At 46.5% G+C, this 24848-nt stretch overlaps 2 protein-coding genes across 4 annotated transcripts in view; one reads left to right on the top strand and one right to left on the bottom strand.

Moving 5' to 3' along the window:
* The window catches only part of Slc22a23 (solute carrier family 22 member 23), a 149769-nt gene extending 133411 nt beyond the window's left edge, over positions 1-16358 (top strand). The window contains exons 8-11 of one of the 2 annotated variants that reach the window (XM_029547525.1): positions 1511-1543; positions 1665-1688; positions 2672-2795; positions 12185-16358. In XM_029547525.1, the coding sequence (XP_029403385.1) occupies positions 1511-1543; positions 1665-1688; positions 2672-2795; positions 12185-12542 (539 nt within the window). In that variant the 3' untranslated portion in view covers positions 12543-16358. The remainder of the gene's footprint in view (positions 1-1510; positions 1544-1664; positions 1689-2671; positions 2796-12184) is intronic. The other variant, XM_021215455.2, reaches the window with a different exon arrangement.
* Positions 16359-17383: 1025 nt separating this feature from the next.
* Psmg4 (proteasome assembly chaperone 4) lies at positions 17384-24005 on the bottom strand. 2 transcript variants are annotated; one of them, XM_021215989.1, is made up of 3 exons: positions 23726-24005; positions 20999-21074; positions 17384-17575 (listed from the first exon to the last, which is right to left on the bottom strand). In XM_021215989.1, the coding sequence occupies exons 1-3, from the start codon at positions 23897-23899 to the stop codon at positions 17454-17456; spliced, it is 372 nt and encodes a 123-aa protein (XP_021071648.1). In that variant the 5' UTR covers positions 23900-24005; the 3' UTR covers positions 17384-17453. The 2 variants fall into 2 exon arrangements, with proteins under 2 accessions (XP_021071648.1, XP_021071649.1); XM_021215990.1 differs by lacking the exon at positions 20999-21074.
* Between the last annotated feature and the right edge of the window lie 843 nt (positions 24006-24848).

The following is a 24848-nucleotide window of genomic DNA, read 5'->3' as shown; positions in this document are numbered from 1 at the left end:
TCCTCTTTGAGAGCACACCTCCAAGTACATGACTCTGAGCCCACAAGGCTCCACTTCCTAAAGGTCTGCTTCCCCATACTGTCCTGGGTGGAGACCAAGCCTTCAACATAATGGCCTTTGGGGGACTTTAAAGATCGAAACTATAATGGAAGGACTAGATGAGACCTGAGAGAAGTTTTCTATGTCCTGAGTGTGTCATTCTGAAATCGATAGCCACAAGAACTTGCTTCAGGAAGGATGGAATTTTAGTAGAATATACTGTCCTCTGCCTCAGAACTGCTAGGCCTCCCACCCACAGGCCTATGGCCCCAAAGAAGAGCTCTCTGGAGGCACTGTAACTCCCCAGCATGCCGAGCCTGTGTGTCCCTGTAAACATGGCTTCACTATGGGCAGACCGTTTGTATGCTTCTCACGTAAGGAGGACAGACATGTCCTTCTATGACAATAGGGGGAAAGTCTGGACATTCTTGTGTGGGGCACAGTTTTTCTATTGATGTTCCCAAATTTATCATTTATCAAAGTATTCTGTAAATGTCACCTATCACCTTAAAACAAATCTAGAGAGCCCATTTAGTTCTTCATTAACCGCTGTGCAATCCTCATAGATAACCACTCACCTAAGTACAAGAAAATTCCACTGCCTCCTCTCCACCTGCCCAGGACAGAGTGCAGACCACTGGCGTCTTCCCATGCTAGACCCCTTCTCTGGGGCAGGCTCAGAACACTGGGAAATGGGTGCCACTGAACACCCCTCTTTGGAGGAAAGCTTACCCCAGCTGCGGACTGAGACTTAACCTACTGTCCCCTGCACCACAAGTCACGACAGCCTTGGTGCAGACTGGGTTATAGAAGAGCCAGTTTCAAAAGCAGGTGGTTTTCCTAACTTAAGTGTGTCATTATCTATCATGCTGGGCAATAACCAAGATGGAGAGCCAATAGCTGTTCTCTGTTGCCCAGGGTGGACACTGCCTGACCTTTCAGAAAGCTTCTGTCCATTTTACTCAGTTGAGACAGATATGGCAGGGTCCCTCAGCACCCAGAGCGCCCCACCTGCCCTCTTTGGTATTGAACAGGAGTGCCACAGGGACTCCGGGCAAAGGGCAGGAGCTATGAAGAGTTGGGTTTGGAGAGGCATAAATGTGGCCTGATAGGCCCGCTCACAGTGGGCAGTACCCCTTGGCCCAGACTGAGAGCACCACTTGAATAACTTTCTATGCAGAGAAGCCCTGTTTAGGTCTGCAGGGATCCTCTCTGCAGGGTTGTGCTGTCTCCCAGACCCCGTGGCAAATAGGGCCCTAGCCCTCTCTTCAAACAAAAAGGTCTTTGTTTAGTCCAGTGTGAATTCCACTGCCCAGGCAGCCAGCACCAACCCAGACTTTAAAGGAAGTTCACATAGAAACAATTCATGTGGGGATACTCAGCAGCTACTCTATACCTAACGAGCCTTCTTCCTCTCTCCCACTCCCGTTACCCTGTGTGTGGGGGTGTGTCCATCCCACCACGGTTCCAGTGATCGGCAAATACAGCCAGCATCCAGACTCAGGTGAGTACTGAACATTCTCCTTGGGCTTCCTTGACTTCTGTTACGTCAGCGCAAGAGCTGCCACAAGGACTCACCAACTGGTTTCTGTTTCCTCTCTCCCTTCTGTTCTTTGCCCTTGAAGAATTGCAGCTGAAGTTGGCCGTAGGTTGGACACTATAAGCATATATTTGTATTCTCTGTCCCCATCTTGTGCTAGAGGAGGCCACTCTTGTCCCCCTGGTTGTGCGCAGCTTGGCATGCATGCCCTCCCAGTCCCCTGATCCAGCACCAATGCTGTTTATCCTTCTTGGACAGCAGCTAGTCAGGATGAGAAGGAGGGAGGGTTGAGGTTTGGTTGTCCGTGCTATAGGGAGAGCCATTATCTCCTCATGACTCATGCAAGCTTGCTGCTCTCCAATGTGGGGGTGGGGGGGGGAGAACAGCAGAGGTGCTGCCCTATACCCCATGCTGCTATGGAACCTGCCTGCCCCCACCAAACCCATGCTACCAGTGCCCATGACAGCTCTTGCCCTCCATGCAGCCCTGAGGGAAACTGGGCTGAGCTGAGAGGCACAGCCCCCACCCCACGCATGCCAAAACACTGTGTGCAGTACTGCCTCCTGCTAGCTAGGCTCCAGTGCCACCTGTAGGCATAGAGACTGCTGAATGCTTTCCCTCCCCTTGGGGCCCATGAATTATTCCATTTGGGTCATGTGTGGTTTTTCTATACTTAAATCAGCACTGACTCTGGATTGGGTGGGTCCACCCTGAGGTCGCAGTCTGGAATCCAGGGCAGAGAGTGAGCACCTTAGCACTGTGGCAGCGGGAGAACCTTAGCCTGCCTGGCATAGCTTCTGGCTGAGGAATTCTACAGGCCACTGTGAGCTCAGCATGCTTGGTGTCCAAGGCACTAACAGACACCAAGTGGACGCTTTAAAGGGCTCCAGGCTCCTCGGCCTAGAGGACTACTCACCCAAAGGCCACTGCATGCCCAACTGTATTGCAAACTAGTCCCTGGGGAGGAGGGAGCTCCTGGGATAGCCCAGGCTTCCCTTCCCCCGATCTCGGTCCAGCTCACCCCTTGCCTGGCTTCTGTTCTCTTCCTTTTTTCTCCTACCTCATGGTCCCCTTCTTTGGATTCTCCTCCAGGGATGAGTGACAGCGTCAAGGACAAGTTCTCCATCGCGTTTTCCATCGTGGGAATGTTTGCATCCCATGCGGTGGGGAGCCTCAGTGTCTTTTTCTGTGCAGAGATCACTCCCACGGTGATAAGGTGGGTGACGGGACAAGGTGAGGTGAGAGCTTTTCTCAGATCTCAGGATTGGTCCTTGTCTACAGAGGCCTGTGTGTAGGGAACTGTCCTCAGTTCTGCCCCACCTTGGCTGCAGGACCAGGGTGTGGTGTGGCATGCAGGGCATGATGGCTGCCTGACTCACAGTCTGATGATCAGTTCCACCCTGACTCCCAAGGTCAGGTGGGAACATAAGCCTAGGTCCCATCAAGACAGTTACCAGTTATCGGGAACTGCTTAAGGTACAAGAAGCGTGGCAAGGAATAGAAAGGGGAGAGAAGGAAGTCACTCTTGCCCCAGTCCACTGAGAGACGTGGGAACAAGGGATTTTTAAAAAAAGGTATACATGACCCCAATAATCCTAGATTCTCAGGAGACTGAGGCAGGAGGGTGGAGACTTCTATGCCTACACTGGGAGACCCCATTTCAACAAAAGGTGAGGGCAGCAAATATAGTTCAGTTGTTTGTCTGGCATGCACAAAGTCCTGGGTTCAATCCCTAGCACTCCATAAACTGGATGTGGTGGTACATGCCTGGAGTCCCAGCACCTGGGAGACAGAAGCAGAAGTCCAAGGTCATCCTAGGCTATATATAAAAACAAACAAACAAACAAAGGTACACGGTTAGATAGAACCTTTTTGTTTTTTCCTCCTGGCCTAAGAAGCTAATCACTAATCCAAAATTGTATCAACAATTTAGTTAATTTAAAAAGGTAAGTACGGCAGCACAACCCCAGACCTGGTAGAAGTGTGCCTTTCCCTCAGGAGCTCAAAGGTCTTAAGTGTTTGTAAAATGAGATTATTATCCCTGCGTGGTGGCCCATGAAGCACAGCATTTAATCCCACTGTGATTGTATCGTGGTAAAGTTATAACATCTGAAAGAGCATCACTTAACTGCATCCCCTCTACCACGTCCCTCTTCCTAACACAGGTTGGATGCTCCTGACATCTAAAATGACCCCAATCCCCAACATGGTTTGCTTGTTTTGACATGGCTGCAAAAAAATTTTACACCCCGAAATTCTGTTTCATGGGAAAAATTGTTTTAAATATTGTATAAAAATGGCCGTCAAGTTCCACAAGCCATATCTAAGATGTAAACAAGTCTGTGTTTAGACTTAGACCTCCTCCCTCTCCAAGATATCCCATGATGTCTATGCAGATATTACAGATTCAAAGGTACAAAATCTACAAGCATTTTGAGTTAAAGACCTCACCTGCACTTGGCATTTGTTACTTACTGAAGGGCTGGCTGCACTTCATGTCACGTTGAGCTCCTTATTGGAATATCATTAGCATTTCAAGTGCACATGCTTTTTTGAAATTGTGAGTGTGGGCAGTTATTCAGCTTTGAGCTGAAACCCAGAAGTCAGCATGATGACACCCTTCAGAAGAACAAGCAGACATTCCAGTTCAGATGGGACTCAGAGAGACTAATTATTTTAGGCCCTCTGGTGCTGGGAGGACTTAGGGAGCAGGTAGGCAGGTCTGCGGACTTCCCTCCTTGCTGACAACAGAATTTTCTCATGACCTCATTTTGACTCACTCCCTTGAATTTTTACAATACAAACCAAGGCTGCTGGTTATTGGTCCCTGAAATAGAATGTCTCATTATTGTATATTTACGAAAAAGCAGTTGGGTGTCTAGTAAGTCCTCAAGTTCCCTGCCTTCTGCTTGAGCCAAGGCGAGATGGACCAGAAGCTCCTTTTGTGCCTGCAATTGCAAAACACTGAAGGAGCATCTTACTCTTCCCCTACCAGTTAAATTTCCTCCTTTATAAAAGAATCCACGAAGACAATCTCTCAGCTGCAGTGCAAGTCTCTACTAGTCCTGGCTTTCTCATAGCCACTGGCAGCCATTGCGTGACCCTGGGGAGGGCACCCCTTAACTCTGGCCTCCCTGTCAGTGTGCTTAACAACCCAGAGTGAGAGAAATATGATATCCTCTTCCTCTTTGATGCAAATCTGGAAAAAATATTAGGGGATAAAATTTGAACAAATACTTTCTGAAGTCCACCTTGCCAAGATGACAAATTAGAAAAATATTTGGCCCTCGGTGATGTTTTGTACCTGCAGTGGGTGAAAGGAAACTGTGGCCAGTTCCAAGCCAGGCTGGAAGAGTCTCCACGGGAACTCTTCCCACCGTTGGTTTGTGCAGCATTTTCTTGCAAATAAACCCATGAAGAATTCCCATGAGAGTCCCAGGATAAACATGCCACTTCCCTACCACCCACTCCACACAGAAACACCCAAGATGATTGAAGGTGTGGTCCATGGGCTTCCTCTTTCTTATGAAAGTCTTACTCTGTTCTACACTATGTTGAAAAGGAACCTTTTGAAGGAAAAACAACAGTGTTCTTACTCAATAGAGTTTCTATTACTGCGATAAAACATCATGACCAAAAGCAAGTTGGGGAGGAAATGGTTTATTTTGTTTATGCTTCTTCCACATGATTGTTCATCATAAAGGGAAATCAAGACAAGAACTCAAACAGGGCCAGAAAGGGAAAGCAGAGGCTAATGCAGAGGCCATTAAGTGGTGTTGCTTACTGGTTTGCTCCTCATGGCTTGCTGGCACTACACACAATGGGCTGAGCCCTCCTCCATCTGTCACTAATTAAGAAAATACCCTACAGGCTTACCTGCAGCCTGATCTTATGGAGATATTTTCTCAGTTGGGATTCCCCCCTCTCAGATGACTTTAGCGTGTGACAAGTTGACATAAAATTAGCCAGCACAAACTATAAAAATTAAGGTGCCAGGAACAAGAGACATATACCAGGATATGTTTTCTACACAAATTCATGATAATCTGTTTTCCTTTGGGTGGTAGAGACTAAAGCAATGGTTCTCAACCTGTGGGTTACAACCCCTTTGGGAATCACATTTTAGATATCCAGCATATCAGATATTTATATCATAACTAATAACAGCAAAATTACAGTTATAAAGTGGTAATGAAATGATTTCGTGGTTGGGGGTTACCACAACATGAGGAACTATATTAAAGGGTTGAAGTGTTAGGAAGGTTGAGAACCTTTTGACTAGAGTGAATCTTGTCTCATCAAATTTTGTTCAGACGATTACAGGGAGCCACTTAGCCTCAGCCCACTGATGTTTGCACTAGCTGGAGAGCAGCTTCCACAGCTTATATCCTAGGCTTTAGGCATTAGTTAAATGGAAGGTGGGCTAGGAAAGACAGGTTTCCATCCTTCTTTCATAATCTCTCTCCTTGTCTTGGGCAGAAGTGACAGGCATTCTAGGATGATGTAGATGTAGCCAGTGGCTGTTTCTGTTGGGGGGAGGGGTCATCTTTTCTCTCCACTGTTATTTGGAATCTGAAAACAGGAGCTCCTATAGCCTACAGTGGCTTCCTTTACCTAAACCACAACAATGGGACAAGGGAGGAGAAAGGGCAGGTGCTGGTGATGCTCACAAGCTGATTCAAGGTCAGCAAAATTCCTCACAAATTTGTGGAGCCCCAGTCACAGACTGTTTGTCCTTGCCTTGTGTACCATCCTAGTTTCTTATCCACTAACTATTTGCCTGCTGTTCAGGTGGCTCCATTCTTTTACTGTCATCCAGATCATCTGCATCAGACTGGCCTTGAGACCTTCCTCTCTAAGCAAGGTCCCTATATCTGGCTTGTGCTCTAATGTTGCCTCAAGACAAGGTATCACACAAAGAACAATTTGCCAACCATCCACTGATGGATAGCGTCTGTGTATAGAAATGATGCACATGAGTGTAGCTCAGTGCTGCGGTATGTACTGATCATGTACACAACCCTGGGTTCAATCCCTAACACCCATACCCAGTAAACTATGCCTATTGGTCATGTACAGTTCTTACCATTAACCCCTAAATACAGCACCTATTTACATAGCATTTGCATTGTGTTAGCATTATGAATATAATGGTAAATGATGCAAACAACATGTAGGTTCCATGCATTACCATAACATTTTCTATAAGGTACTTGAGCATCTGGGAGTCCTGGTAACAGCCCCCCTATATACCAAGGAAGAACTATATATATAAAGCTCCACAAATTGCAAGTCGCGTTATTGTTTGTACATGGATAGTTTTGCTAGTTCTTCACTTCTGTGCCAATGAGTACAGTATTTGCTTAACTTCACAGAAATGCAATCAAGAAAAGCTAGAAACATAAAGGAGGAAGTAAAACATAGGGAGGGGTGTGTTCGTATTTTTGTATGAGTTGTTGGTTCACATTTATTTCTGATTCACACTTCGCTCCCCCTAGTGAGGCTGCCCATTGGCAGTGGTCAGAGAGTCATCACCCAAAGTGAAGCTAGTGGGGGGGGGGGGGACACGGACAGTGAAGGTGCCATGCTTCTTAGTAACACTAACTGGGTTTGTGTGGTGAAGCCTCACTGCTATATAAACGTGGGCATAGGCTGCCCTCTAGTGAACTCCCAGCGCAATAGGAAGAGCTATGACCAATCAGCCTTTTAGAGGAAAATGAATGCAACACCAAGCATGAAAAGATCCTGAGAGACTTCGAAAAGGAACAAACAAAACCAAAACTGGCATGCCATTTTTCTTACAAAACTGCCTGTAATAATATTAAATCCAGGAAATCACTAATAGTGAAACACAAGGCATTTTCATAGGAAAAAATAAACAGAAATGTACAACTGTTTCAAACATTATGTAGCAACAGGACATGTGGGGGGGGAAATAAGTCACTATCTGGTGTCACCATGCAGACATCCTCGAGTCTCCAGTGCATACCTAGATGCTCAACAAAAATCAGAAGACAGGAAGTGAAACCTGAGGTGCTGGTGGTATAGCTCATAAGCTCTCAGCTTGTAGCCCAGGTTGGCCTGGAACTCACTGTCCTCATTCCTTGGTCTCCCAAGTGCTGGAATTACAGGGCATGCTACCACCTGAGGCAAACTTTTTTTTTTAAGTAGAAATGCTTTATGATAGTATGAACCATATACCCACAAACAGAATCATTTAGTATCCTAGAGTATCAACTAGTACACATTGTTCTATTTGCTGTCTTTTACTATGACCGACAGTGCAGTAGGTCTGTCTATACCAGCACCACTACAATCATGCAGAAATGGGTTGTGCCATGATCTCTGTGACAGCCACAGCTATAAAATCCCCAGAGATGTTTCACTATAATCCTATGAGGCCACTGCTGTATATACAGTTTACCACTAGATGGGACTGGATTCTCTATTACATATGTATATAAACATACTCAAAATCATATACATATGCCTATAACTTAAATGGGCTATAAATTGAACAGATTTCACCCAATATTTTTATTAATGTGATATATTACTTTGTTATCACTCCATTTGGTGTCATGTGAGACTTGCCTTCGGCTTAGCAGCTTCACACGCTCCCTACATGGGGGGCAGGGGGGCTGGCTGTAGTCTGCTTTCCTGCATGGCAACTCAAATGGGCAGAGGCAAGAGAAAGCAAAATCCAGAGAAATACAGTCTTATCAAAGGTCTCAATCACACAGGTCCCTGATACACCCCTCCCATCCCGTGGCTTTCTGAAGGGGCCAGATTTACCAGAAATTCTGAATGGCTGTTTTGGTATTCATATCATTCACCCGACAAATGGGCCAAATCTCACAGCTCTCTGACCCATGCCTGTGGGTGAGCTGGCCTTTTTACCTAGGAAGTCATTGTGATCTGTGGCCATCCAGTATTTATTACATGCAAACTGTGAGATAGCTGATATTCCAGGAAATAATCCTTGCCTCTGACAGGTGCATGGAGGAGCAATACCAAAAGGCTCATCATGAGCAAATGTTGACAGAAAGATGCCAGTGTCTTTAAAAGGTGGTACTGGGGAAGACTGGACAGCACCAAGAGCAAGCATATCCCTCCTCAGTGCGCCCCTTGCTGGGCCAGCAGTATGACTTCCTATGTGGCTCTTTTCAGCACTCAATTGCTTTGTTTGTTTGTTTGTTTGTTTTAATTGTCTAATACAAAGTACTGAGGATATGAAAGCCTGGGGAAGAGGTTCCATAGCCAAGGCTAGTCATATTTAACAAATGACTTAAATTCTATGGCTCGTGGTATCTATAGGTCAGTGGCCTGGGCAATGCTTAGCTGGATCCTTGCTCCAAGTCACAGTGCCCTGAGGCAGGATTTGCCTACAGGCTCAGCAGTCATTGGTAGGATCTAGTTCTTCATGAGTTAACTGAGGGCCACCTCATTTCCTGCTTTGTGTACCCCAACAAAACAACAGCTTGTTTTATTATACTCAGAGTCTCTCTACCCTGTTTGTGGAAGAGACATCTCATTAACTCTGCAGAGCTTTATGGGCAAGAATTTATTGGAAACTATTTCTTCCAGCCCACACATAAGGCAAAGGTTAAAAATACTGAAGGTGGAAATTACCTTAAAATTCTGACATAAAACCAAGTAATGCCCAAGGGCCAGTTGGCCAGGTCTTGGTCAGTTGCGGAGAGAAGACCAGAGACTACCGATTGAGCAAGACTTGGTCTTGCCCTTGAGCACCTTTCGAGCACAGACACACACAGACGTATACCATGAGGATAGCGTCGGCCAGAGGGAGGGCTCAGAGAGGGCTGGAGCAGCTCCATAGCTTAGCCTGGATTCTGCAGAGTCCCAAGGAAGCCAACAGGAGCCGCATGAACTGTGCCTGGCAGGCAGTGAGAGCACCCAGTCCTGTCCCCTACATTAACCCAGGATTAGTCTGAGGGCCTTGCTCTTTAATAGAACTACCAAGAGGACCATGAGCAGCCATGGAAAGGAAGTACAGTCTCTGGGAGCATGCAAAGAAGAGGTGTCTCACTCTGACTGTGAGGTAATGGGGATCTGTAAGGGCAGGCCTCCGATCCAAAGCCGGAAGAGTTTGAGAGTTAATAGCCTGAGTGCTGTGTATGTGACATAGGATTCATCCATTTAGATTTCCAGTTCCTCACTCTTCAATCATAGACCACTTCCATCACTTCTCTAAAAACACCCTCATGCCCCTCTGCAGTTTCACCCTCCTAGCCCCAGGCAATCACTGCCCTGCTTTCTGTCTCTCTAGATCAGCGCTTCAGACAGTTCAGGTAAATGGAATTGTACAACCATCGTTGATGACTTTCATGGTGTAACGTGTCAGTGTTTCATGCCTTTAAAGGCTAAGTAATATTCCATTATATCTGGATATGCCACATTTTATTTATCACTCAGTAGCTGATAGACATTTGGATTGTTCCCAGTGCTATAAGGCATAAACATTTGCTTGTAAATTTTTGTCTGTGCATATGGTTTTACTTGTTTTGTACATGGAATTGCTGGCTGTATAAAAAATTATGTCTCCTTTCAAGAGAATGTCAACCTGTTTTCCATCCTGCTCCCAGGAGGCTATTGGAGAATTCCAGCCCTTCTAGGTTCTGACCAGCATGCTGTTCTGTCTTTACTCCAGGCTCTCGAGATCAAAGGTGTTTTGAAGCCAAGTTGAGTTCCATAGGACATATGTCCTTTGTCAGAGGCAGGCTTTGTAAGCATCTCCCCCTGGCTGTGTGGCTTCTACCTCTGAATTATGTCTTCTCAAGGGTTTAAAAAAAAAAAAAACTATTAATTTTGATTAAGTCTAGCTGGTCAGCTTCTGTGCTGTAGCTGCATTTGTAAGAAATCCCAGGTGACCCAAAGTCACAACGATCTTCCCTGATGTTTTCTGGGACTCAATTTATTTTGTGCCTTGTGAAGGGGGCTCTGCCTTCATTTGTTTGCACGCAAACTACCCTACTGCACCAACACTTCTTGTTGTACAGCTGCCCTTTGCCCCACGGTGTGCGCCTTTGTTGAAATGCACTTACCATAGGTGTAAAGACCCGATTCTGAACCCTCACTGTTCTGTGATTTTGCCTCTAAGTGCCCCCCACACAACACAGTTTCTAAGTTTCACAATTGGGACAGTAAGTCTTCTTACTACATTTCTGTTTCAAAATCCCTTCCTGGCTATTCCCGGTCTTTTGCATTATCATGTAAGTTTTGAATAAAGTTATTCTCCACTGAGATTTTGATAGGGATTATAAAGAGTCCGTTGCTCAATTCAGAAAGACGTATCATCTTCACAATCCTGAGTCTTCTAATCATTAACTTTCAATTTTTTTAAACTTTCCATCAACAGTGTTCTGTAGTTTTCAGCACTCAAGCCTTGCATTTGCTTTCTTGGAAATGTTTTCGTTTCATTTCTGAATTTGATGATAGTATATAAACATGAACAGAATTCTGTGTTGAACTTGTATCCTAATACTTTGTAGGTATCCTTTTTTATTTGGGAGCTACCTATAGTAGCCAGAAAACCTAAATTGTTCAAGAGCCACCTCCAGCAGCAGCAGGCACTTCCCTTTTAGCCATTCCCACCCTGTGTTTGAGAACAAGGTTCCTTTGCTGGTATAGTACATAAGTCTTGAGTACCTCCTTTGTAAGATTGTTCCTGCGGTCCATATCCCTGTATATCATCTCCAATGTCCCTTGGGCCTGGGGACTGGAGACTAGGAACCAGGCAGTTTTTCTGGCCCATTACCTGAATACTATGGTCTCACCCCAATACTGTACCTCTTTCTTAGTACCTACAGAACACCACAGTCCCTAGAATGTTTTCACGTCAAAGTAGAGAAGGTAGAGCCATGAAAGGAGGGCTGTTAACATATTACGTGTCTGCTAACCTCTCTGGAATTCTCGAGGGTTCCTCACTTGGCAGAGGAATAGAGATAAATGACTCCCACTTTGACTTTGGCCTATCTGAGCTCAAAGTTGCAGGAATTCAGATACAGCCAAGATGAAAGTGGCTTGGGATATCAAACCTATGGGATTTTCTAGGTGGTACCAACCAGAGTAGGACCCAATTCAGAGGCAGAACTTCCTTAGTGCCTAAATCCACTCTCCGTTCTAGTAACTGACAATTTATAAAGAACACAGTTTATTCCGCTATGGTTCTGGAGGCTGAGAGAGAGGTTCAAGGTAAGGGGTTGTACATGGTGAAGACCCTAGATAATGGGGATTCTGCAGAATCCCAAGAGAGTACAGGGCATCAAGATAGTGGTGACCCAGTAAATATGCTAGCTTAGGCTTCTCCTCTCCTTCTAAAGGCTTTATAAAATTGCCATCACAGGGGCCTAACCTCTTGACTACCTTTAATATTAATTATTCTTAAAGCTCCCTCCCATATCTGAATTCCACCAACATTTGAATTTGATATTAGGTTTCTAATACTGGGAGTTTGTGGAACATATCTAAAACAGAACGGTGCTATGAGCTTACCCTAACAGCCCACCAACCTGTACTCCCATTCCACCCTACTCGTGTCAAACCCTTATGTTCCATTTAAGCCTGTGCTCTCTCCCCCTGCAGGTGTGGTGGGCTTGGGCTGGTACTGGCCAGTGCAGGTTTCGGCATGCTGACAGCGCCCATTATTGAGCTGCACAACCAAAAAGGCTACTTCCTGCACCACATCATCTTCGCCTGCTGCACGCTCATCTGCATCATTTGCATCCTCCTGCTTCCTGAGAGCAGGGACCAGAGCCTGCCCGAGAATATCGCCAACGGGGAACACTACACACGGCAACCACTGCTGCCACACAAGAAGGGAGAGCAGCCCTTGCTGCTCACCAACGCGGAGCTCAAGGACTACTCGGGCTTACATGATGTGGCTGCAGTGGGTGATGGGCTGCCAGAGGGGGCCACTGCCAATGGCATGAAGACTATGTAGCTCACAGGGCCACGCCACCATTCCACCAGTTCCCCCGGGGCTTGAAGGGCTGGGGAGAGTTTGCACACAGGTTTACAGACCAGAGAGAAGACATGTCTGGGGGAGGAAGTCCATCTCTGCTGCTGACTCCACTCAACTGTGAGACTTTCAACTGGTGTGGGGGAATTCTGTCTTTCCAGACATCTGAGGAACACATCTGGGAAACCAGATGCTTTAGAAATAACCCTCTGAAGACTTTCTTTTCTGCCATTCAATGTTTGTATTTATTTTGGTCATTTTTACAAGAAGCACTTTATCCCCTTCCCCCTCCACTGATCATGAAGCAGAACCTCCTTCAGGAGTGAGGGAGGGTCACTCTGAGGAAGTCCCTGTAAGTGACCAATGCAATGGCCAGTTCCCTCCCTGGAGGCCAGACTCAATTTCCTTCTCCACTCAAAGAGACAGAGGTCATCCGTAGGCGAGGACCCCTACCTCCAGGCTCCCTGCCATGGACAGCTGTGTCTCTCAAGCAGAGTGTCCTTGGGACTACATTTTACACAGAGGAAAATGTATATGATTTTTTTTTTCCTAGAGTCTGTATATTTTAAAGTGGGGTTCTTTACTTTCTGTTTGTTAGGTAGTTTCCATCCTATAGTTGGAAAACGGGCCCCAGATGTCGTAAGAGCCAGCTTAACCTTTGTTTCCTTCAGGATCATCCTTTTGTACTTGATCTGGAAGTTTTTGTGGGGAAACTTCCATACTTCACCAGAAATCCTACATGATGAGAAAGCGCCAGTTCCTGACGCCGGGTTTGCTCAGTTAAGTCCACAGCAGCTGTTGTGTTGAGGTGGGAGCCATGTTTGTTTCTGCTAAGACACTTTCCTTGATTGAGCTCCAGCAGCAAAGGTCCCTCTTCCCCAGCCAGCCCTGTTGCCAGTACTACTTGAAAATGTGGCCACTTCCAGAACTCCAAACGAAAGGAAAAATAACAGAAAAAGGCAACCAAGGCAAATCCCAGGAGGGAGCCTCGCTCTCCCACACATGGCCGCCACTCACGTCTCCAGCACATACCATAGAGAGCTCCAGCTTGGATGGCTGCCACTCTGACATCACAACAGTGCCCACAGCACCTGGAGGCGGTCCACCTCATGTCTTCCTCAATGGCTTCCTGCCTGTCACTCACTCAGCACAAAAGGGCCCTGGGCAGGAGTGTAGGTTGCTCACAGGTGAGCCACATGGCCTCTAGTTCCCTGAAAGCAGCAAGAAGTGAGAGAAAGCAATAACTCACCAAAGCTCAACTCCCATCCTGAACCAGCCTCCCAGGATGTCCTTTATCTGTGTCCCTCATCCTGCCCCAGACAGCAGGGCACCAGGGCTGCTAAGAAACCAGCCTCTGGACCTCTTGCAGCAGCTCAGGCACCAGCTTCTCTGGGCATCGTGGCTTCTTATCAACCATCTGCCTTGCCTCTTGCCATGCGTCTCTACCATGTGCTCTTCCAGGGAAATCGTGGTCTCAGGCCTATGTAGGCAACAAAGTGACTTGTAAATGACAGTTGCTAGAATTCAAAGGCCAGAAAAGGGTTGAGTTGAGCCCCTTCCAGCTCCTTGCCTGGTCTGTTTCTTACAGTCTTATACCCACTTCTCTTCCACATCGGAGAGATACATCAGTGGAATCCAGCTGCCTTGATTAAGACCTCATGAGAGTACTGATTCCATATGCAACCATGTTTCTGGCAGCGGGCCTATGTTCTCTTCAATGCCTGGGGTCCTGAGTGCTTCGCTTGAGGACCAGTGTCTAGGAGGGAGGCCATATGGCCAGTCCTTGATACCTGTTTTAAGTCCAACTTACCTTCACTCTCCCTGGACTCTTAGTCATCCCTCTTCCATGCCTTGAGGTTAGTACACATTCTCTTTCCAAAGCCTCTCTAGATCTGTGCAGCCTTCGCGTGCCAAACTTGTAAGATACCTTTCATCTTTCCCAGGTACCTGCTACCAAGTCACCGGGCAGCGACCTTTTGTTAAGTACAGAATGGGACATTCGCATAGTCATGAGCAGTCTTACACTGGTTGTGTTGGCCTGCTTAATGAAACATGAGTGACACAGAGTGCTGCACAGATCACTAGGTTAGTGGTGTCAAGGTATAGCACTTCTAAACTTCTTTTCAAGGTATCCAATCTCCACCTCAAATGACAATGGTAAAAACACTAGGCCAATGCAGACAGTGTTAATGGCTGCAGTAACCAGAGGCAACCCGTCAGGGATTAGCAGAGAAGCTGCCACTGAGGCAAGGGCCAGAGGACCATCAGTCAGAAGGCAGACTGCTGGCAGTGTCTTATGCCAGCTTCAGAGAAAGGCTAAGCAGTTCAGTTTCTGCTTCAGTGCATGGACACACCTGAAGTTGCTAGAACACCTTCAGGAAAGATAGCCAAAACAGGAAAGCTTACTTGTAGGCAAGCTTGCTGTGTGGTCTGACCAAGTGAGAAAGACAGCAGGACACCCAGGCCTCAGACACTCTGGCCTAGCTCCAGAGGAAGATGGCCACAGCCCAGCTCCCTGGTGCCAAGCTGTCATCCCTAAACCTGGCCCTTGCCCCTTGTGGGCAGATGCATCTGAAGCACTGGCCCTTGCTGTGGGGCCCCCTCCCTCCCTGGAGAACATTAAAAGGTCTTACTCTCCACCCATCCCTACACCTGCTTTCATAAGTTATGCACAAATGTCAACAGCTGAGACGGGGTGGGACAAGTTCTTCGTTTTGCTCTTTATTAAGTCAAATATTATGAAATATCTAATTATTAGCACCCAAGACAAATAGGGAAAAGGTTTAGATGTTTTTGTGTTTTTAAGACTATAATCACCTGCAACTGGAGGACAGGGCCGGTAAACGGGTTTGGCCACAAAATGGAAAGCAAGCAAAATCAGACCTCGTAAGGGGGAGTATCACACACGGTCTTGACTACTTCCCAGAGCCAAACGAGAAGTCCCTGAACTAGAAGTGCCATTCAAAGAATCTCGTGACCATCACACACCCAGCCCCTGGGTGGCACATGGGTTGAGGGAGGCCCATACTTCAACTCCTCCCTGTTCTGAAGGACACCACCTCACTCTAATGTATTGTGTGTGTTTTAGAGAAACAATATGGTGTGTTGTGTCTAGTGAGGAACGCTTCCCTACCTCTGTCCTTTCTGCAACCCAACCATGCGCGCTTTTCCTCTAAGAGCCATGTGACTGTACGTGTCGACGGGGGCGGTACTTGTTCACAGCACAAGTTTATGTTGAGCTCTGAACTGTCATTCACAGCTGCGTGTCTGCATGGTGTCGCATCTGTTGTACCTTTGGGGAAAATTTGTATGTAAATGTACAGAAATAAAAATGTTGCCCCATTAACAGATTTCCTCTGGAATGTCTTCCCTACCTCACCTGATGGTATCCACAAAGGGCATTTCACGACCACTGAGGACGAGTAAGAAAATCCTCCACGATGATCAGACCTCCCCACGTCACTACTTTCAAGGCTTCTTCTGTGAGCGGCCTTCACTCGCCCTGCAGATGGTGGGGCCTCTCACTCTGCTTTAAGGGTCCTAGTCTTAAAAGGTAGTCAGAGGCTGAGATCGGATTAAACTTAAATGTTTATGGAGTGTAATTCTCAAAACCATCTGAGAATTCCGCACATTTAAGATGATTTTTTTTTTTTTTTCCGCATTTGTGTTCTGCTAATCCGTGGCCTGAGGATTCCTAGAGAGGTCAAGGAATGACTATCTACACTGTGATTCTGTGAGGAAAGACTGATAACACAAAACTCTCTTCTCTAATGTAGTATTTTTTAACAAGAAAATAATATTTCTTTAATAAAGCATTTATACCAAACTCTTCTCTCCATAGCTGATTTTGTGTCACTTACTACTCTGTCCTAGGGAGCTCTCCACTGGGCTTTCCACACAGCAGAAACACTGGCCAAGGCTACCGAGGCTGGCATCAAAGTATGCAGGAGGCGGACCCTCAAACCACAGACACCATTACTACCAAATGCCCTTCTTCCTGCCCCTGCCTGACTCAGTGCAAACCCATTGACACTGTGCAAAATAATTACAGGCCCTGAACTGTCAACTCAGGAGGGTCCAGGGGGACCCCAAGGATTAGAGAGCTCTTTGGCAATGGTGGTCACCATTTGTCAAAACATGGATCTCAACACATGAACCTCAAGTGGAAAAAACCACAACTGAGCCCAAGTAGTAGCCAGGAATTAAACATGGCCGAAGGGCAGGAGAAGGAAGAGAGGGAGAAGGAAAGCCAAGTAAGTGCAAAGGGGCCTGAGGCATTGGTACCTGTAAACAATGATGTTAAAACCAAACCTGGCATCTGTCACAGCCTGTCACTTTGCAGAGCCTTTCTAACACTTAACCCAGCAAGAAGGGATCATTGCCATTTCACAGATGGAAAGAACAGGGCCAAAAATCTAGACTCCACTGAGCCCACAAATCTACAAAGCTGCACTAAGGTTCAAGCCTGACTTAAAATAGCCCAAGTGAGGTGACCATGAAAGGCTTAGAGAAGGCACATGGGAAGCCCCCAAGGACTAACCTTTCAGTTCACAAGACAGAAGCCTCAGGCCCTGCAGGCAATCCTAAGAAGTATCCACCGTAGCTGTTGGCTCTCACTGGGAATGGACGGAGCGATGACTAATGTATTAAAACTTGGTCCGATGCGCTTCCTCCCCTTTCCTCTAGCACTAGCAGTTGGGAGGGGTGTGTTGTCTACTCCTTTTTCTTGCTTCCCACGCCATCAGTTTGAGCCTTCTGACACCCACACTTAGAGGAGAAAGCCCAGAAATGAACTCGTTTAAAACAAAGTTAAAATGAAGCTGGAGGACAAAAAAACAGCCTGTTTATTTCAATGTCATTTATATACAAGTTACAAAGTCTTCCCTCTGCTGCTCAGAATTTTTCTGGAAAGGTCTCCATTTCTTCCTTAATCCTGTTTTCTACGAGTAACGTGAAGTTACTGTCTGTGTTGGAGAGGTTGTAGCTGACAAACACCTGTTTGCTGGTCTTCCGGGCTAAAAACAAGGAAAAACATGTTGACAGCCATGAGTGAGATACTGTGAATCCTGTGTTCCACAAACCTGCCTAGAGCTGGGAAGCTGCTTGCAAAGAGAACAAAGATTTGAAGGAGCCTCCCCAAGGGCTGGACATGCAAATGGACACCTAGCCCCTGCTAGGCTCTGGAACAGGGGATTTAGTACAAGTCTCCCAGGAGCTGCTACAGCTCAGTAAGAACGGCAGAGTCTGGCCCATCCTGACTCCTGCAGGAGAAAGATCAGTGTTGGGGCCAGCAGTCACTCTAACCCGCTCTCGGGTGACCACACACTGGTATCTGGAAACCTCTACTCTACACAGGGCTTTGGAGATTTGGGTTAGCTTCCCATCTCTGCCTCCTAGGCGCGAGGATTTGGAACTACTAATGTTTTTGGTGATAGGGTTTCCCTGTGTAGCCCTGGCTGTCTTAGAACTAGCTCTGTAGACCAGGCTGGCCATGAACTCAGAGATCCACTTGCCTCTGCTACTGAGTGCTGGGATTAAAGGCGTGTGCCACCATACATGGTCTGTTTTTTTCTTTTTTTTCTTTTTTTTTTTAAAAAAAAAAAAGGAATATAAAAACCTCCATAAATGAAGGGAATTAACCAGACATGCTGGCACACATAAGTAATCCCAAATCTTAGCGCTTCGGAGGCAGAGATGGGAAGCTAACCCTAAGCTCTAGGCCAACCAATGCAACGAAGGAAAAAGAAAAAAAAAAGTAAGAGGAGAAAGAGGAAGAGTCCATCTGGACCGAAACAGTTGTTTGGTCACCATAGGAAGCAGTGCTTTACGATGGCTTACAGCACACACACAGCAGGACCAGCCATGAGTTGCTGCCATCCATTCCTTCAGGTATAGGAGGGAATGTGGGAATTGCTAGTTAGACCATGATCTGAGAACAAGTCAAGTATAGCAAGATAGTGAGATCTACCAAGACCAGCCAAGAAGAGACCATAAAAATCACACCGTGCTTATTAAAATCACACTGTGCTTACTCCATCTTCTCAGTGGCAGTGGCACGGGCTTCCTCCCTCCCCACAGGAGCCCACTGAAGTGTACTTCCAATCAGTTTAATTCAGCATTTCCCAATCTGTGGGTTGCAGCCATCAGGAAACACGTATTTCCAATGGACTTAGGAACTGAGACACTGTTCTTAAAAAATTATAGTTATGAAGTAGAACAAGAATAATTTTATAGTCAGAGGTCACCACAACATGAGGAACTGTATTAAAGGGTCACAGAACTCGAAAGGTTGAGAACCACTGGTCTAACTGTTAAGGGGGCCACTGTATCTGTGACTCAACTTCCAGACTCATCTCAGCTCTGAAAGGTGACCAGAGCTCAGGGTGATGCAGTGTTTCCATGGCTACTAAGAACCCTGCAGCCCAGCCCTGTCTGGTCTGCTTTTGTCTTCCATGTCCTCTCCTCCTCCTCTTCCTTTCTTTTTCCTTTGTTGAAATGGTTGGCCTAAAGCTTATGGTTAGTTCCCACCTCTGCCTCCTAAGAGCTAGGATTTGGGATTACGTAAGTGTGCCAGCATGTCTGGCTAATTCCCTTCATTTATAGATGTTTTTACATTCCTTTTTTTAAAAAGCAGAAAACCCCTATCTTTATTATGATCTATTACTGATACTTGTCCAAGCCCAAGAGACCAGTCAGCCTAGGATTTTGCTGGGCAAGTCCCCAATCTGAGCGGGTGAAGCACAGACCTTTCAAAGATGCCAACAGCCACGACAGGTCACTGAGTCACTGAGAGCACTTTGCACAAAACTAGGTGTTGGGTCTCCAGCTCATGGATACTCTTGAGACAACCTGGCATTGTTTTTGGTATAAAATCTTTGGTGGCAAACTCTAGTAAGATATGTTAAAAGGCAGAGACAGGAAGATCAGGAGTTTGAGGGCAGCCTGGGTTATAACTTAAGAGGCTATAGAGATAGCTTAGCAATTAAAAACACATATAGTTCTTGGAGAGGACTGGAGTTTCGTTCCCAGTACCTATGTCAGATAGTTCATAACTACCTATAACTAACTCCAGCTTCAACACTATCTTCCAGCTTCCATGGGCACTGCACTCATGTGCACAAACCCACACTCAGACATACACATATATACACATTAAGAATAATTTAGTTTAAAAAAAAAAAAACTTTTATTCATGGCTTGCCAGAAAAATTTACGTCACCCTTCTCTACCAGGGACTATCACTGCAACCCAAACTCAGCATCCTGCCTCCATACATATGTCCACTTCTCTCAATTCTAAGTAGATAAGAGCACACAAGGATCTGCTTGGCATAAGTGTGTTAGCACTTCTGGGTTTAAAAATACACAAGGAAGCCCTCGGAAGCAAAGGAGCACCATGTCTCCAACTGACTTTCAAGTTACTCAGTGGGCAGAAGACGCAAACACAGAAAGGGAAGAACAAAAACTAGAAGCCCTGATACAGACTCAGCAGAAATTCTTTCCTATAAACTCAAAACTACTTCCTAATAAAAAAAAAAAAAAAGTGTCCGAAACAGCTTCTGAGTCTGTTTCCAGGCTAGAGAAGGACCCTGCAAATTCCTATGTCCTCTGTTCTCCCTGACCTCTGACCATAAAATAAGGCAAGTCTGAAGCATTCCAAAATTGGTGGGGGAAGGGGGCTGAGCTCTTTCCTTCCACATCCCTTTAGCCAGGATTCGGGGGAACATTGGGATTGCTGGAGTCAGAAATGATTAGAGACGCTGGAAAACAAAGCCTGAGCCACTGTCGGGGGCATCCTGTCCAAGACTGAACCATTGTTGAAGGCATCCTGTCCATACCAGCCATGGGCAACAGTACTGGGAATCACAGAACACACCTTATTCTGACCTAAATCACCTGAGTATTTGTAATTTTTTTTTTTTTAAAAAAAAGCGCACGTGGAAGGAGGGAGCCTTCACCCTCACATTCTTTGTTAAACAGCTACTCTGCGTTCACTTCACCAAGCTCTCTGCCTGTCATATTGAAACTGAGAAACAGTCCTTCCTACAGTAGTGACATCTACCAGGCATTACAGAAATTGCCAAGAGGCCCAGGGAGCCACCCTGAGAAGTTGCTGCTGAACAGGATTCATTTTCTCCCACAAGGAGATGCTACACTCACTGAAAGAGAATAGATCAGCTCATGGATTGAAGAGGGGAGACAAGAAGGATGGTGAGAGTTCCAGAAAGTTCCCTGGCATCATGATGACACTGAAATCGTTGAGACAGGTAAGTGTAGATGTGTCCCATAAAAAGACCAAAGGACAGAAGTCAGCTTCCAATGCCAATGAGGCAGTCCTCTCTCATATGAAGATCCTTTACTTCTGAGGGCATTTACCCTAGGACATGAAACAGTGGGTCACATCTGGCTAGTGTCAAAGCATTAGCCTTGGGCACATACCTAAGCGCTGAGCAAGGCCAGTGGAAGTCGTATCTGAAGTGTCTCCAAAAAGGGATGTGCTCACAGGGATGGGGTCCTAAAGAAGAAGAAAAAGAACAAAGGACATACTGTGGATTCTCCTACTGTCAGCCGGGCAGCTTTGGGTTCCACACAAGGCAAGGAAAGGACATACAACTGTCCCAAGTGGCTGGCACTTGTCAACAGCCAAACTAGGTGACCTAGACACAGACGAGACAGTAGAACTAGGGCAGAAGAAGCCACCTGTAACGGGACCCGCGGAGCTGCTAATGGTTTCTAAGACTGATTTCACATACAGGGGTTGTTTCAGTGTTACAAACTCCAAAGTACACTGACGGGCATTTTGACCAGGAGGTAAGCCAACGAATGCAGTAAGCCCACAGCAAGGAATGAGATCAGAGTCTCTAGATGCCTGGTCCAGTTCCCCAGCTGAGAAGCAAGTTGCCTGCCTTCCTCAGAAAAGCCTATGAGCGCCCAGCTCTTGTCCCTGAAGGTTTGTGAGAACTTCTGAAGGTTAGTAAATAAATTAGAACTTTGAAAAGACACCAGCTATCAGCATCCAAAGAGCAAAGTTAAAGCCTTGTATGAAATGGTTGATGGATCTTGTTTGGGCTAAGAAACAATGAAGTATAAACACAGTAGTGTGCTTGCCTAGCATGCACAAGGTCTTGGGTTCAATATTTGGCACCAAAAAAAAAGAAAAAAAAAAGCTGTTTGAACAGGAAAAGTTCCTCTTACTAACCTGCTCGGGAGTTTGGTACACTTGTCTCACTGTCCATGTTGAGACAACTCAACTGACTGAACATCTCCCAGACAGTGTGGCAGGGCACAGAGGCTATATAATTCATCTCTTAAGAACTTAAGGTCACTTTCAGAATTTCTTCATGTATATGCCAATCAAGATTTTAAAAAAAAAAAAAAAAAAAAGAACAGCAGAAAATTATTCCATTTCTGTCTTTTTGTTTGATACAAAAAATATAACCATAAACCTGTTCTTTATAGACTCTTAATTCAACATTTAGCTGAAATATACAGTGTTTACACTGAAGCCTCCTGAAGTAGATCTACCTTACCAGCTGGCTTTTTTGTACCAAAAATAAAATTTTAAGCCCCATCTTGTTACTGTTCTTAATATAATTAATTACTGTCAAATAGGATATTGGTCTCCGTAGACACACGCTCAAGGACACATTTACTAAGGTGGGAGCACCTCCTTCAACTCCTGCCATAGGTCAGGACCACCTCCATCCCAGGCTAGCCACCCTCAGGCTGGTTTGGCTGGCATCATCCCTTCTGGGTACTGAAACCCCTGCCACTATCCGGACAGGCCAGCTAGAGAAGCAACTTCATCCTGTGATTTGTGTTCTCCAAAGTTTGTTGTGGCCATAACAGGTTTGTGGAGGAAAACACACACGTGATCTTTAACGCCGTCCTCCGTGGACCAGCACACCTTTTCAATGAATGCTCACAAAGTAAATAATTCAGGTGTCAGCAGCCACAAGCTCTCTAGTAGGACTGTGCTGCCATACTCTCCACCTGCATAGATAGATGTGGCCATGTTTTAGTAGGACTTGATTACATAGTAAGACCTTACTGCCTGACTGGCTACAACTTAAAGACTCCCTGAAGAGGTCTCAAGCAGTCTCCAAGTGACTTAATGAGCAGCCTGAGAGGCACTAGACACTAACCTCACCGTGGAACGCTAAAACTTCAGAGGCCAGTACTACAGGAATGACTGGGCAGGGAAGAACATTAAGAAGCAACTAGAAACTCAGGATCATACTCTGAATTCATCTCAAAGGATCTTTAGCAGAGGAATGGCAATCCCTGACCTATCTTATTGTTTGTTTGTTTGTTTGTTTGTTTTGTAGTGTGTATGGTATGTATGCATACGTGTATGCATGCTCCTAAATTTGGGTGCATATATATGCAAGTACATATGCATGTGCCCCCACACAAAATGAGCTCATCCGAGCTTAAGGTAAGTCCTTCATCCAATATGAGTGGTGTGTTCAAGGAAGAGACAAGGGCAGGCAGTTTAACTCAGTGGTGGAACATTTGCATAGCACATGCAAAGCTTTGGATTCAACCCCATGCCCTGGAAATGGAGAGGCTCTGGGCACATGACCTGTGAGAGAAAGAAGGGCCAAGGACAGCCAGAGAGCACCCAGGATAGGTAGGGTTGCCCATACAGAGATGAAAGGCCGCCAGAAAGGGGAAAGCTTGTTCTTGCTTGTTGGTCAAGTACCGATCAGACACTCAAATCTAAGCTCCAAGTCCAATATAAAAGTTGTCTAAACCTAGTGTAAAATGTAAACGTAGCATGAGCACATGTCAGGGCGCCGGTGCAAGGAGAGATGTTCTGGTGAGCTCAGAGCTCAGGGGCTTAGCTGAGTTCCCTTTAAGGTGGTTCATGTGTGGGTTGACTCCAGGGTTCCCCAAGTCTAGAAGCAGCCCTAAGGGGACTCCAGCCCGAGGTGTCCAGGAAAGGACCCTAGGGCGCGCTGAAGCTCAAGAATGTCTCTCAGGGCCACATGCCGCCAGCCTCACTCCCACAGGTCTCTCATCCCAAACACTTCTTAGCGGTCCCCACCCTCTACCCGGACCCTCCCACTTGCGGTCCACCCGTCCCCCCCACCCTACCCCACCCCTCTAGGCTAGGCCCCGCCCCCAGATCGCCACCAAGTTCCTGGCCCCGCCCACACTCACGTAGCGGCTGCACATGGCCACTGCGAGGTTGCGTAGATGCGGCGTTGCCCCCACCCACAGGAAGAGCGAGTCCGTCAGCCGCATGACGTGAAAGTGGACAAGCTGCTCCCACAGCCTTGCACTGAAGTTGTGAAGCGACACGTCCGCGCCCGCGGCGGCCCGAGGCTCCTCCATCCCGCCAGCCACCGGGACACTGCACGGAGAACAGGCAGACGCGGGCTCCCAGACCAGAGAAAGCGAGCGCCGAGAAGCAGAACGCTCTTTCACTTTCAGATGCGCGCGCCGAGGTGGGGCGGGGCGAGCATGAGTGGGCGGGGCCTAGAGCGGGGCCTCCGCCCGCTCCAGCCCAGTATCTTCAGAAAGGTCTGACAGCCATCTATCTCTAGGAACTCACTGAACTACTTCTGTCCTCTTTCCTTCTTCCCAGGAGAGCATGTTAGTGGACTGAAGCCACTCTCAGCATCTTCCTTTGCCCAGACATTGACACACTTTGAGCGCTTTAGCAGCCACCACCTCCCAGTCCCACCTCTGCAGCAGGTCTCGAACCTAGCTAACCCTCCTTAACAGCAATGATCCTGGGAGAAAGCTTTAAAAAGGAACTGCATAGACCATGGCGGGAGGACAGGGTCTTCGGAGACAGGCAGGCACACCCTGACCTGCTATCATGTAAAGCACGGGTCTTGATCTAACCTTTTAACTTCTCTGCCTCTCTTTCCTCGAGTACAAAATAGAAATACGAGTAGGGAGCCTTTAAGATTTGAGAAAGAATGTGAGAGAGGGAAGCCCTATGGAGGGTGGTGATATGTCTGCCCTGGGACCCTTTAATTTTAATTACTGGGACACTGAAGTGTTTGGAATGAGACCCTTGGTGGGTTGAGAGGCGTAAAAACTTGCCTGGTTTGTCAAGCTTTTTACAGGTGACTTGGAGACTCTAGGAACGGCAGGAAGTCTGCTTAAATTTCCTGTAAATCTTAATGGATCAAATTTGAGATTTAAAATGTGATGTGATTTGAGTATGGTTTGGAACCCTCCGGGGATCCATTGTGAGATGTCTTAGTCCCCAGGGACTAAGACATATTTCATGGAATATCATGGGAGATCAGGGGATAGGCCCTGTCTGTAA

Source organism: Mus pahari, chromosome 16 (genome assembly GCF_900095145.1).
Source record: "Mus pahari chromosome 16, PAHARI_EIJ_v1.1, whole genome shotgun sequence".
Taxonomy (NCBI): domain Eukaryota; kingdom Metazoa; phylum Chordata; class Mammalia; order Rodentia; family Muridae; genus Mus; species Mus pahari.
The sequence above is the reverse complement of the archived record's forward strand: the minus strand, read 5'-3'. Positions and strand labels throughout refer to the sequence as shown.

Excerpts from the sequence above, each read along its gene's own strand:
- Psmg4 (XM_021215989.1), bottom strand. The coding sequence starts at position 23,899 with ATGGAGGAGCCTCGGGCCGCCGCGGGCGCGGACGTGTCGCTTCACAAC. Across the intron at positions 21,075-23,725 it reads TGGCCATGTGCAGCCGCTAC|GACCCCATCCCTGTGAGCAC; the intron begins GTGAGTGTGGGC and ends CTTCTTCTTTAG. Across the intron at positions 17,576-20,998 it reads TGGCCTTGCTCAGCGCTTAG|CCCGGAAGACCAGCAAACAG; the intron begins GTATGTGCCCAA and ends CCTTGTTTTTAG.